The sequence below is a fragment of the Oryctolagus cuniculus genome, chromosome 1 (genome assembly GCF_051225735.1).
Source record: "Oryctolagus cuniculus isolate XC-2025 breed Fujian yellow rabbit chromosome 1, ASM5122573v1, whole genome shotgun sequence".
Taxonomy (NCBI): Eukaryota; Metazoa; Chordata; class Mammalia; order Lagomorpha; family Leporidae; genus Oryctolagus; species Oryctolagus cuniculus.
Genome location: NC_142867.1, coordinates 167,489,385 through 167,503,766, shown reverse-complemented (window position 1 = coordinate 167,503,766; position 14,382 = coordinate 167,489,385). Strand labels below are relative to the sequence as shown.

The 14,382-nt window shown below is 44.5% G+C and overlaps 1 protein-coding gene across 4 annotated transcripts in view; it reads right to left on the bottom strand.

Moving 5' to 3' along the window:
* The window catches only part of RCL1 (RNA terminal phosphate cyclase like 1), an 88,731-nt gene that overhangs the window by 43,720 nt on the left and 30,629 nt on the right, over positions 1 to 14,382 (bottom strand). For all 4 annotated transcript variants that reach the window (XR_016210205.1, XM_051846120.3, XM_002708109.6 and 1 more), the window contains exon 2: positions 7,337 to 7,408. Coding sequence is in view for 2 of the 4 variants with exons in the window: in XM_051846120.3 (XP_051702080.1) it covers positions 7,337 to 7,408 (72 nt within the window). In the remaining 2 variants the exon portion in view is untranslated. The remainder of the gene's footprint in view (positions 1 to 7,336; positions 7,409 to 14,382) is intronic.

The following is a 14,382-nucleotide window of genomic DNA, read 5'->3' as shown; positions in this document are numbered from 1 at the left end:
AACACTAAGTGTCACAAAGGCAATGAAGGCAGTGAGTCCCAAGGGGAAAATGTAACAAGGGTATCTAAGGGAATTCAAAATGCCATTCCTGAGAGTCCATACTTCACTGTAAATGCTGACTCATGACTGTCAAGCCTTTGAAACAATAATAAACTGTGAGTGTAATTTAATAAACAGTAATAAATTAAACCCCTCCCTAAGCCACCCAAGTTGCCAAGTCATGGCAGGGCCCAGGGAAGAGCTCCTCATAAGCACCCTAGCTTCCCAAGGGCACACCAAGACTGCACCAACTGTAGGTTTTAAATGACATTCTTAGGAGCCAGTGCTGTGGAATAATGGGTAAAGCTGCCACCTGCAGTGCCAGCATCCCATAAGGGCACCAGTTTGAGTCCTGGCTGCTCCACTTCCGATCCAGCTCTCTGCTATGGCCTGGAAAAGCAGTGGAAGATGGCCCAAGTCCTTGGACCCCTGCACCCACGTGGGAGACCCAGAGGAGGCTCCTCTTCAGAATGGTACAGCTCTGGCTGTTGCAGCCATCTGGGGAGTAAGCCAGCAGATGGAAGACTTTGTCTTTTTCTCTATCTTCCTCTGCCTCTCTGTTATTCTGCCTTTCAAATAAATAAATAAATCCTAAAAAAAAAAAGTTCTTAAATCATCCCACTGGGATCAGCCTCCCCTGGGTCCCCTGAAGTAAGAGTCTTCAGGTATCTCATAAAGTAAGATGCCTAGAAAAGGCAAGTATCTAAGGCATTCAATGACATTCACAGCAGCTGTTTTAACATTAATGAACAGAAACAACCAAAGCATTTTAAGGCATTAGTAGAAGCTCTTTATTATCTTTACTTACTTTCTTAATACTCACCCAAAAATTTTATGGGATTGACACATCAGAAAATGAACAAAGTTAAATACCCTAAACGACATTGGGGGACTGGGAGGAAACAACTAGATGAAAGGTGAACAAGGTAATTTGGCTGCTCAAAATCTTTTGCAAAGATGTGGCCATTTGGAGAGTAAACTAGTGAATGGAAAGTTTTTCTCTTTAGTTTCAAAGATAGCTGAATAGGTAAAAGATATGCTGATTTTGAGGAGGGGAAGATGACAGAAAAAAAGTAGACGAAATGTATTCCCAGAGGAGAAGTGGAAATTCTACAGAAAGAAGAGAGATGCCATGGAGCAGCCTGGAAAGAGCAGACACACAGCAGCGAGTGGGACACGACACACAATTCCAGCAGCCAGGGTTTGAAGGAGATGCTAGCTTCTGAGAGCAAGGTGAGAGCAGACTATGGCAGCCCATGTCACTGGTAATACTGCATGAAGAAGAACCTCGTGGACCACACTAACAAGATCCCTAGCAGCGGGCACGATGCCTACCTAACCTAGAAAAGAGCCGGAGAAGCACCTGGCTCCTGGCTTTGGATCAGCGCAGTGCGCCGGCCGCAGCGACCATTGGAGATGAATCAACGGTAAAGAAAGACCTTTCTCTCTTTCTCTGTCTACTCTGCCTGTCAAGAGGAGAGGAGAGGAGAGGAGAGGGGAGGGGAGGGGAGGGAAGGGGAGGGGAGGAGAGGAGAGGGGAGGGGAGGAGAGGGGAGGGGAGAGGAGGGGAGGGGCGAGGCGAGGGGAGGGGAGGGGGGGGGAGGGGGGAGGCGGGGAGAGGCGGGGAGAGGCGGGGAGAGGCAAGGAGAGGCGGGGAGAGGCAAGGAGAGGCGGGGAGAGGCAGGGAGAGGCGGGGAGAGGTGGGGAGAGGTGGGGAGAGGCGAGGAGAGGCCAGGACATTTTAAAAGAGGGGGGAAATCTGTGTTTCCGACTGACTTTGAGTCTGGCTGAGAGGGCTGACAGGGGGCTGGGTACCCACTTAGGACTGTGGGGTACTCCCATCCTCTCAACCTATCACAGGCTCTGGGGCTCAATGGACAAGGTAGAGTACCCAGAGGCAGCTGGTTTTGTTCTCTCAGTGGATGGGTCAGGCTCGCAGGACTGATAGGGGATCCTCTGTACCCTGTGACTGTGGGAGCCTTTGCATGCTATGACTGTGGGAATTCTGTGTCTACACGATAGGGCATAGGGTGTAGCTGGGTCTCTGCCCAATCATTGTGTCTAGCATCAGAGACTCAGAGCTCTCTGATTGCCTGGGGTAGGTCACAGCAGAGTGTTTCACGTTCATGCTGAGGACTATTCAGATTGTCTCTGTGGTTCAGGCGCCAGCATGGGTCAGGGTTGTACCCACTCTGGGCTCACCCCAGGCATTGATCACCTTGGAAGAGAGGAGGTGAGACTGTGATTATGCTAACAGGCATCAACATACCCTACCCTTGATTACAACAAAGGAGATCTGCCATGTCCAACTTTAGTGTCACCTAGATTCTCATCTCACCCTTGTGCACTGACCAGAGCTCCCTGACCCACCCAGACCATGCCTCTGGGTATTCACTGAAGGAGCAGACACTCCACTAAGCCACAGAGGCATAGTTCAAAGACAGAACACATCAGAATAGAAAACCAACAAGTACTTCCATAAACGCCTAAAAATAAACACAGAAATATTAGAAACAAGAATAAGGAAGACAACATTTGGGGAGTAAACCAAGAAATGGAAGATCCTTCTCCTCTCTCTGCCTTTGCCTCTCCCTCTCTGTAACTCTTTCAAATAAATAAATAAATCATAAAAAATAAAAATAAAAAAGCTGGAAGCATTTCCACTAAGATCCAGAAGCAGACAAGGATGCCCACTTTAACCATTGCTATTCAATATGGTTCTAGAACTTCTAGCCAGAGCAATTAGGCAAGAAAAAGAAGTCAAACAGATACAAATTGGAAAGGAGGAAGACAAATTATCCTTGTTTGCATGACATGATTAAATATAGAGGGGGAACCAAAAGACTCCATTAAGAGACTATTGGAGGGACTGGTGCTGTGTCATAGTGGGTAAAGCTGCCACCTGCAGTGCCAGCATCCAGTATGGGCACTGGTTCAAGTTCCAGCCACTCCACTTCTGATCCAGCTCTCTCCTATGGCCTGAGAAAGCAGCAGAAGATGGCCCTAGTGCTTGGGCCCCTGTACCCACATGGAAGACTCAGAGGAAGCTCCTAGTTCCTGGCTTCAGATTGGCCCAGCTCCACTGATTGTGGCCAATTAGGGAATGAACCAGCAGATGGCAGATCTCTCTTTGCCTCTGCCCCTTTGTAACTCCACCTTTCAAATAAATAAATAAATCTTTAAAAAAAAAAAAGGGGGGGGGGGAGACTATTGGAACTTGTAAGAGTTTGGCTAAGTGGCAGGATATAAAATTAACACCCAAAAATCAATAGCCTTTGTATACACAGACAATGCCAATGTCATGGTTGAGAAAGAACTTCTAGGATCAGTTCCATTCACAATAGCTCCAAAAAATTTAAATACCTTGGAATAAATTTAACCAAGGATGTCAACGATCTCTACAATGAAAATAACAAAACATTAAAGAAAGAAACAGAACACACAAAAAAATGGAAAAATCTCCCATGTTCATCGATTGGAACAATCAATATCATCAAAATGTCCATACCAGCAAAAGCAGTTTACAGAGTCAATGCAATCCCAATGAAAATACCAACAGCATTCTTCTCAGATCTGGAAAAAACGATGCTAAAATTCATAGGGAAACACAAGAGACACCGATCAGCCAAAACAATTTTAAACAACAAAAACAAAGCCAGAGGAATCACAAAACCAAATTTCAAGACAAACTACAGGGCAGTTATTATTAAAACAGCCTGGTACTGGCACAAAAATAGACATGTAGACTAATTGAACTGAATAAAAACTCCAGAAATCAATCCACAAATCCACAATCAACTATTCTTGGACAAAGGCATTAAAATCAGTCCCTGGAACAAGGACAGTCTCTTCAACAAATGATGTTGGAAAAACTGAATTTCCACATGCACAAGTATGAAACAAGTCCCCTACTGTACAACTCACACAATCTATTCAAAATGGATTAAAGACCTAAATCTGCAACCGATACCATCAAATTGTTAGACAACATTGGGAAACCATACAAGACATTGGCATAGGCAGAGTTCTTTTTTTTTTTTTTTGACAGGCAGAGTGGACAGTGAGAGAGAGAGAGACAGAGAGAAAGGTCTTCCTTTTGCCGTTGGTTCACCCTCCAATGGCCTCCGCGGCCGGCGCGCTGCGGCCAGCGCACCGCGCTGATCCGATGGCAGGAGCCAGGAGCCAGGTGCTTTTCCTGGTCTCCCATGGGGTGCAGGGCCCAAGCACCTGGGCCATCCTCCACTGCACTCCCTGGCCACAGCAGAGGGCTGGCCTGGAAGAGGGGCAACCGGGACAGAATCCGGCGCCCCGACCGGGACTAGAACCCGGTGTGCCGGCGCCGCTAGGCAGAGGATTAGCCTGGTGAGCCGCGGCGCCGGCCAATAGGCAGAGTTCTTAAAAAGACCCCAGAGACACAGGCAATCAAAACCAAAACTTATGGAATAACATCAAATTGAGAAGTTTCTATACTGCAAAAGAAACACTCAACAAAGTAAAGAGGCAACAGACAGAATGGAGAAAATATCTGCAAACTATGCAACTGATAAAGATTAGTATCCAGAATCTATAAAAAGCTCAAGAAACTCAACAACAACAAAAACAAAAAATCCACTCAAGGAATGGAAAAAGGACTCGAACAGGCATGGTGGGGGAAAAGGTACCCTAATCTGTTGGTAGAAATGTAAACTAGTACAGCCATTGTGGCAGACAGTATGGAGATACTCAGAAAGCTGAAAATAGAACTACCATAGACTCAGCCATCCCACTCCTGGGAATTTACCTGAAGGAAATAAAATCAGCATATGAAAGAGTTAACTGTACTCCCATGTTTATTGCAACTCAATTCACAATAGCCAAGATGTGGAATCAACCCAGATGCACATCAACCAATGACTGGATAAAGAAAATGTGTATATATACAATATGGAATACTATTCAGTGGTTAAAAAAATGAAATCATGTCTTTCACAACAAAATGAATGCAACTGGAAACTATTATACTTAGTGGAATAAGGCAGTCCCAAAAAGACAAGTGCCATACGTTTTCTGTGGTAACTAATCTAGAATGCAATATTGGAATGAAATTGGTATTTTGAGAATTGATTATTGTTCACAGTCCTTGTCTCTGCTGTTGAGGAACAGAGTTTTTGGTGGTTTTTTTTTTCTTCTTTTTGTTGAATGTTTTACTTACTAGAGGGTTAATCTTATGATTTTAAAATAAACTGAAAGTAAGACATTTTAAAAATTAAAAGAAAGAATAAGAAAGGAAGGAGGATGGAGGGTGGGAGTGTGGGCTTGAGGGAGGGTAGGATGGTAAGTTTCATTATGCTCCTATATCTGAAAATATGAAATACATGAAATTTGTTCATCTTATATAAAAAATACAAGCTGTGTGTGAAGTGTGTGTGTGTGTGTCACTCTGCTTTTCTAGTAAGTAAACCTTTTTAAAAAGTTATGTAAAAACTTGCAGCAATTTCCAATCAAACAAGCCACGAAAGACTAAGGGTCTTCCAGCTGGCAAAGAGCATGTGAACAGCTCACGTCCAAAACCAGCTCTCTGTAAGGTATGGCTAGATGCAGTCACAGATCAGCAAACCTCCCATGAAACAGGGCTATGTATGAACTCAATCTTGTCTTCTTTTTTAAAAGCACCAGTATACAGGAAAGGTCAAAGAATTATGTGTGGAATATATACACAAAGGTACACAGTTCATGAAGTTGGCCAATGGAGTTTTGCCATGGTCTACACAAAGAAGAGAAAGACTAATAGAAAAGAGAAAAGAAATAACCTAAAAGATTACAGTAGGAAGCAGTTAAATAAATGATTGTGCATCCATACAATGGAATACTATACACAGCGAACAGAAATACTGAACAGACCTGTATTTGCTGGCAGAGAGATTTCCCTAAGACAGTTAATGCCAGTGACGAAATACTGGCTGCTGAAGACTATGAGGAGCATGACCCCGTTGATGGTCTGAGTTATGTAAGTGCCTGTGTCAACAAACACTGTGACAGTGGCTGCCCCTAGAGAAGGGAATGGAAAGGCAAGAGATGAAGGAGTTCTCACATTTACATATACATCTGTAAACTTACTGTAAGAGAGAAAATAAAATAAATTCAGCATATGCAACTACCTCAGAGTTTGCCATAAGAATTTTTTTTTATTTGACAGGTAGAGTTATAGATAGTGAGAGAGAGAGACAGAGAGAAAGGTCTTCCTCCCATTGGTTCACTCCCCAAATGGCCGCTACGGCTGGAGCTCTGCCGATCTGAAGCCAGGAGCCAGGTGCTTCTTCCTGGTCTCCCATGCAGGTGCAGGCGCCCAAGCACTTGGGCCATCCTCCACTGCCTTCCTGGGCCACAGCAGAGAGCTGGACTGGAAGAGGAGTAACCGGGACTAGAACCCAGCACCCATATGGGATGCTGGCGCCGCAGGCAGAGGATTAACCAAGTGAGCCACAGCACCGGCCCCAAAGTTTGCCTTAAGAATTTAATGTGATATTAAAAGTGAACATATTTTGAAAATTTTTATATAGGGGCCAGCTCTGTAGAGTAGTGGGTTAAGCCGCCAACTATAGTGCTGGCATCCCATATGGACACTGGTTCGAGTCTCAGCAGCTCCACTTCTGATCCAGCTCACTGCTAATGCACCTGAGAAAGCAACTGAAGATGGCCCAGCACTTGGGCCCCTACCCTCATGTGGGAGATCCAGATGAAGCTCCTGGCTGTTGGCTTCGGTCTGGCTGAGCCCTGGCCGAGCCCTGGCCATTTTGACCATTCGGGGAGTAAACCAGCCAATGGAAGATCTCTCTCTGTCTCTCCCTCTCTCTAATTCTGATTTTCAAATAATTAAATATTATCTGAAAGGCAGAGAGGCACAGAGAGAGAGGGAGAGAAAGAGAGAGAGGTCTTCCATCCGCTGGTTCACTCCCTATTTTTGGCCGCAATGGCTGGAGCTGGGCTGATCCAAAGCAGCCCAGGAGCTTCTTCCGAGTCTCCTACACAGGTGCAGGGGCCCAACCACTTGGGTCATCTTCCACTGCTCTCTCAGGCCATTAGCAGAGAGTTCGATAGGAAGAGGAACAGCCAGGACCGGCGCCTGTATGGGATGCCAGCACTGCAGGCGGAGGCTTAGCCCACTACACCACAGCGCCAGCCCCCCCCCCCTTTTTTTTTCTCTTTCAGGTAGAGTTTTAAGCAAAATACAGCATTTACACTATGGAAGAGTGAGAAGCAGAGGTTGTTTCAATGGTGTATGTAGGTGCTTTCATGCAGGGAAAGAAAAGGAGTTTACCTGTTTGGTTTATTTCGATTCGAGAACCGTTAGTTATTTTGTCCAAAAGCCTTATGAAGCTGGCTTCAAAATCTGTGGGAAGAGAAAAGAGATCGCCAGCAGGTTAGTCACCATGCCCATGAAGCCACTCTGCTGCAGGTATTGCAGGAGGGGTAGGTTAGCTCCTGTATCACACCTGGGTTTTCCTCAGGAACAAGGTTGGGGAACCTGAGCAGTTGAAAGAGCCCCAACAAGGATGGATATACATGTTCAGCAGAACAATCAGAAACAATTCAGCTTTCATATGGCACAGGAACAGCAACTCCACCAGCAAACAAACAGGATCTCAATCTCAGCAGCATAAAATCATCTAAGACCTGTTTTTCTGACCTAAGGAGAGCACATCAAATCAGGAAGAAACAGCACAAAGTAGGGGAGAGTTTTGAAATCAAATCCTTCCTTGCTCCAGGATGTCTGAAAAGGGAGATTAACTTAAGGGCCACCCTTCAGTCTCAGAAACAGTAATTTCCTCTAACACCTTCCCGACCTAAAATCATGCAAGAAGTTGTTTTTTATTTCATTAAAAAAGTGCTATAATCATGGCCACTGTCTTTTAACTGAATGAAAAAGACGAAAAAATATATACCAACTGTTCATAAATGGGTTTTCTTCACTATAGGTTTGTTTTTTTTTGTTTTTTTTTGTTTTGTTTGTTTGTTTGTTTTTGACAGACAGAGTGGACAGTGAGAGAGAGAGAGAGACAACAGAGAGAAAGGTCTTCCTTTGCCGTTGGTTCACCCTCCAATGGCCGCAGCAGCCGGCACACTGTGGCCGGAGCACCGCGCTGATCCGATGGCAGGAGCCAGGTACTTATCCTGGTCTCCCATGGGATGCAGGGCCCAAGCACTTGGGCCATCCTCCACTGCACTCCCTGGCCACAGCAGAGAGCTGGCCTGGAAGAGGGGCAACCGGGACAGAATCCGGCGCCCCGACCGGGACTAGAACCCGGGGTGCTGGCGCCGCTAGGCGGAGGATTAGCCTAGTGAACCGTGGCGTCGGCCCACTATAGGTTTTTACATGAACTTAATTTTATATTTTACTTTTTTTTTTTTTTTTTTGGACAGGCAGAGTGGACAGTGAGAGAGAGAGACAACAGAGAGAAAGGTCTTCCTTTACCATTGGTTCACCCTCCAATGGCCTCCGCGCTGCAGCCGGTGCACCGCACTGATCCGATGGCAGGAGCCAGGTACTTATCCTGGTCTCCCATGGGGTGCAGGGCCCAAGCACTTGGGCCATCCTCCACTGCACTCCCTGGCCACAGCAGAGAGCTGGCCTGGAAGAGGGGCAACCGGGACAGAATCCGGCGCCCCGACCGGGACTAGAACCCGGGGTGCTGGCGCCGCTAGGCAGAGGATTAGCCTAGTGAGCCGCGACGCCGGCCCCACTATAGGTTTTTACATGAACTTAATTTTATATTTTACTTTTTTTTTTGGACAGGCAGAGTGGACAGTGAGAGACAGAGACAGAGAGAAAGGTCTTCTTTTACCATTGGTTCGCCCTCCAATGGCCGCCGCGCTGCGGCCGGTGCACCGCGCTGATCCGATGGCAGGAGCCAGGTGCTTCTCCTGGTCTCCCGTGGGGTTCAGGGCCCAAGGATTTGGGCCATCCTCCACTGCACTCCCTGGCCACAGTAGAGAGCTGGCCTGGAAGAGGGGCAACCAGGACAGAATCCAGCGCCCTGACCGGGACTAGAACCCGGTGGGCCAGCGCCACAAGGCGGAGGATTAGCCTAGTGAGCCGTGGTGCCAGCCTAATTTTATATTTTAAAAGTTTGTATTTTTACACTTAAATTTGCTTCAATGCCATATATGAGCAGATTTTTAGCTAAAATATAAGTCTGTCACTCTTTAGAACAGAAAGAGAGGGAGGGAGGGGAAGAAAGAAGAGACTGTCAACATGAAATTAAGCGAGGAGGGGGAACAGAGACTCTGGCAGAATAGCATAGCGGGTGCACTGGCCTTCCCTGAGCTGTTGTCACACACCCCTCCCTTTAGGTTTAGCTTGGGAACAAGGACAGAAAGACTGATTCCTGTGGCACCAAACGCAGCCTGACTGCCTGCCAGCAGAGCTTGCCGCACAGACTCCAACATCACCTGAACTGACCCCAAGAGGTGAGCAGATCAAATAAGCAATTCCCACCCACCTGGTCTGTTACTTAACCCTGTCCCATAACTCCTGTCAGAGGAGATTCTGTAATCTGAACAAAGAGCACTGGGCTAGAAGTCAGAGGAACTCCATGAGAGCCTGAAACAAATAAAAATGGCTAATAAGAACTGCTGTGTTGTGATAAGAGGCCTCAACAAGATCAGACAGTGAAAAAGAAACTTACACTGGAAGTAAATATGGTCATTATCTGCTTGTCTTTGAATGCTTCAACTGTAGTTACTGTCTGCTTATATGTAACCATTTCAGGTTCTGCTTGCTAGTACAAAGCAATGATGTTAACCATTGCCCAACAACTTACATCAGTAACTACATATGCATGCCAGTATTGTAACAATTCCTGTGGCTGCCGCGTAATATTAGAATATCCAATCTCATGTATGTATATAACCATATAAAGACGACAAAGAGGCTATAACCATATATAAGGAAATACCCTTCTTGGCTCAGTCTTTGGGATAAAAACCCAACTGGGCCTTATGCCTCCAGCGGTGGCATCATCATCATCATCATCATCATCAACATAAAAGATTGCTTCCTGGCCTTGATGTCTCATCTCTATTCAGGAGCCCCCCCTACATTTTTCTGGGGGCTCGTCTGGGATTGGGCTAGTGTTTGTTCCACCTCCCTTGTTGATTAGGGCTCAGGGTCCCTGGAGCATCAGGGGCAGAGTGATCTCTCGTGGTGCCAGTGGATCACTTACTCTGTGGTGAGTGGCTCTCCGCAGTGTGCTAGGACTCTGACCCTGCCAGCACAATGGACCCAGTAGGCAGAGGAATCAATCTAGGGAGCACTACCGATTGGAACTGGTAGGAACCCTGATTCATTTGGTTTAGCAGATCTGCCTGAGTGGCAGAAAGGGAGGCTGATCACCTTGCAGGGTTGCCCAAGCAATCTCATAAAACGATATAGCACAGAGATGAAACTGCAACTCAGCTGGAGCCGGGGCTCACTAAGCTAATCTGCCTGCAGCGCCGGAACCCCGGGTTCTAGTCCCAGTTTGGGCGCCGGATTCTGTGCCAGTTGCTCCTCTTTCAGTCCAGCTCTCTGCTGTGGCCCAGGAAGGCAGTGGAGAATGGCCCAGGTCCTTGGGCCCTGCACCCACATGGGAGACCAGGAGGAAGCACCTGGCTCCTGGCTTCAGATCAGTGCAGCATGCCAACTGTAGTGGCCACTTGGGGGGGTGAACCAATGAAAAAAAAAAAGACCTTTCTCTCTGTCTCTCTCTCATTAACTCTGCCTGTCAAAATAAATAAATTAATTAATTAAAAAAAAAAAAAACTGCAACTCTGAGACACTGGGTGACCAGTTAGAGGTAGTTTTGATAAATAACAATCTCATGCATAAAAATGCCAGGGTAATTGCTCTTGTGCTAATCTGGTACAGTTGTAACTAGGTTTAAAAGGATTTCTCCCTTTTGAAACTAAAAATTAATTGCCTTAAAAATAATTTGCTTTGTAACTCACCCATCTTGTTTTGTAATGTGGTTTAACAGATTCAGCCAAAATAACAATGGTAATGAGTTCTTGTTATTGCCCCTTGGGGTAGATTTTGCAGTCTCTGGTTTATGTCACTGATTTCCAATTAGAGTTGGTTTATGAAAAATAATAAAATTCCTTAAAAAAGTAATTTTGACCTTAATTCAGATAAAAGTATCATATAGTATCTCACCATCTTATCTAGGTGTAACTGTTCAGTACAAATTGGGTAAAGGTAAATGAGATAAATCTTTCTAAATGTAAACTTTGATATTCTTAACATCTTAAATTCTAAAAAATATAACTATTTGAGTTTGTTAATGTTTTCATAAATAGTCTATATTTGAAAAATAATTCAAGACTGCCTGAAAGTAACTGGGGTTAATATTTGACATGTTCTTTTAGTTTTAGAATGTCTTAATTTAGAGATTTTTAAATAATTATTTCAATGTAATCAAGGAAATCAACAAATGAAAAAAGGGTCACAAGCATGAAAATCTTTTTAGGTGAGAAAGGTTATTAAAATAAATTTTAGGGGCTGGCTCTGTGGTATAGCAGGTAAAGCCACCGCCTGCAGTGCCAGCATCCTATATGGGCACCAGTTCGAGTCCCAGCTACTCCACTTCTGATCCAGCTCTCTGCTATGGCTTGGGAAAGCAGTGGAAGATGGCCCAAGTCCTTAGGCCCCGGTACCCCTGTGGGAGACCCAGAAGAAGTTCCTGGCTCCCAGCTTCAGATTGGTGCAGTTCCAACTATTGCAGCCATCAGGGGAGTGAACCAACAGATGGAAGACCTCTCCCCCCACCCCCGCCTCTGACTCCCTGTAAATCTGCCTTCAAATAAATAAATAAATAATATTTTTTTGAAATTTTTTTAAGTAAAAAAGGGCAATGCTTGTAAAAAATTGTTTTGTCCTACAGGAGAATTTACTCTAGACTGAAAAAGAAAAAATAGGGCAAAATACTTAAAAGTGTAAGTTGTGAAATATGTGAGGAAGTCACAAAAGCTTTAAGTGAGCCGGCGCCACGGCTCACTAGGCTAATCCTCCGCCTTGCGGCACCGGCACACCGGGTTCTAGTCCCGGTTGGGGCGCCGGATTCTGTCCCGGTTGCCCCTCTTCCAGGCCAGCTCTCTGCTGTGGCCAGGGAGTGCAGTGGAGGATGGCCCAAGTGCTTGGGCCCTGCACCCCATGGGAGACCAGGAGAAGTACCTGGCTCCTGCCATCACATCAGCGCGGTGCACCAGCAGCAGTGCGCCGGCCACGGCGGCCATTGGAGGGTGAACCTACGGCAAAAGGAAGACCTTTCTCTCTGTCTCTCTCTCTCACTGTCCACTCTGCCTATCAAAACACACACACAACCAAAAGCTTTAAGCGGAATAATCTTATAATATCTGTGTGAAAAATTGACTATAATTATTAAAATGTAGTTATAATGTTTTCTAAAAATTTAACATTAAAACCAAAGGTACAGTGACATAGGATTAGAATCTGATCCTCTGTTAAAACAACGAGGTTTTTGAAATACATGTTAGTAAATATTTTTAAATAGTTGATCTTTAATTTTAAAATCTGCTTAAATAAAAAAAAAAAAAAACTGCAGCATCTCCTTTTAAGTAGTTTTTGTTTAATCTGTGACTGTCAATTTTCTAGCCAGCTCCAGGAAACTTTAGTTCTGACTCTCTTAAATCGTTTCAAGTTATGGGATGATTATCCACATGCTAACTCTTACATCTGAGGTTTTTATTTCCCATTTTGGTGACAGACTAAAAAAACAAATTTTGTATCCTATGGAGGTAATCTTTGTGTTTTCTGTCTTGGTAAGTTCTGACTGTTTAAAAACAGCTGAGTTTTAAGAGTTAAGGTTTGTTTAAATATGTACTTATTTTAAAGTGTTTGAGTGATCACTTTATAACAATGATTAAATCTGGTTTATATTATGTTGTGATGTTAAGGGATCCTATTTCAAGCAGATATTTTAAGCCTTCTTGAAATCCTTAACATTTAGAAAGTCAAAGTTCCAAATTCTTTAAACTTTGATATTTCCAGCTGGGCTCCTGGAAATGTGGAAGGATATATCTCTCATCTTGTATATACTCCAACTAATTAGGCTATTTGGATTATAGCAAAGGTACTGTCAACATGTAAAATGGTACTAAACTTTAAGTTGTGCTAATATAAAATGTACTGATACAAATGTCCAAAGTTACAGAAGTCTAATGAGCTTGTTGTTGATCAGTCATGACAGTTATCTTATTAAAAAAAGCCCAGAGGCCTAAAAGAGACAAGTGATTACAAAATCAGACAGGTGTTTGTGGAGTAAACAAATGCCTCTTCTTGATGATTAATGAGTTTTATAATTTCAACCATGGCTATCTAAAGTCTTTTGTCATCTACAGTTTTGTATTCTTCTCTAAAAACACCTAAAATCAGGGTTTTTTTTTTTAAGGACTCTAACAAATGCTCTTAAATGCAAGTTTTCTAACAAGTTTACAATCAATGGACTACAGGTTGCAACTTAAAAAGTATGGTTAATTCAGGTTTCTAAGAGCAAAAAGTAATTCTAATTGATTAATGGTAATTTTTAAGCAGTTAAAGATGTTAAAAGACTGTTACCAAGCTTCTTTATTATTCTGTCCTGTAATGTATATTATTATATGTGTACATGTTGTATGTATTTAGAAAAAATACTATAAAAAAAGACAGAAGGTTCCATTCTGCTGGGCGTCCAGGAGCCCATGGTCAAAATGACTGTCAGGGGCACCAGCCCACTGACCTCATGGTGGACTTGGGAGCAGAGAATTCAGTAGTGATCCACCCCGTGGGGCCACTCTCAGAGCCAGCCTACTACTGTGAGAGCCACCAGTCGCCAAGCTCATCGTCCTTTTTCCTGCCTCGGCCATGTAATTCAGGCAGCCATGAAGTTATTCCCAAGTTCCTACATCTTCCTGACCGCCAGTGGCTTTAATGGGTCAAGATTTATTAGAGAAGCTGCAGATTCAGATAACCTTCAACTCCTGCAGTCAAGTGGCTCTGATCTTTGGAGGACCAGAAACAAAAATTTTGACTCACAGCTCCTCAGGAAGAGCGGAGCCTCGAAAGCCTCCAGGGGGAGACACAACACGGGCCCTCTCCTTTAAGGTACTGGGGGCGCGGACAGAGGACAACCGCCTCCCAGCCAAGGACTGGCTAGAAGCGTGTCCTACATAAATGATAAAACTATAGCCAGGAACTGGGCCCATCCGACAAAGGCAGTATTTCATCCCTCGCAAGACACAGATTAAAATTCAAAAATATTTAGAGAGGTTTCTAAAGCATAGGATCCTCTAGCCTTGCCAGTTGTCATGGAATAGACTCCTTCTACCAGT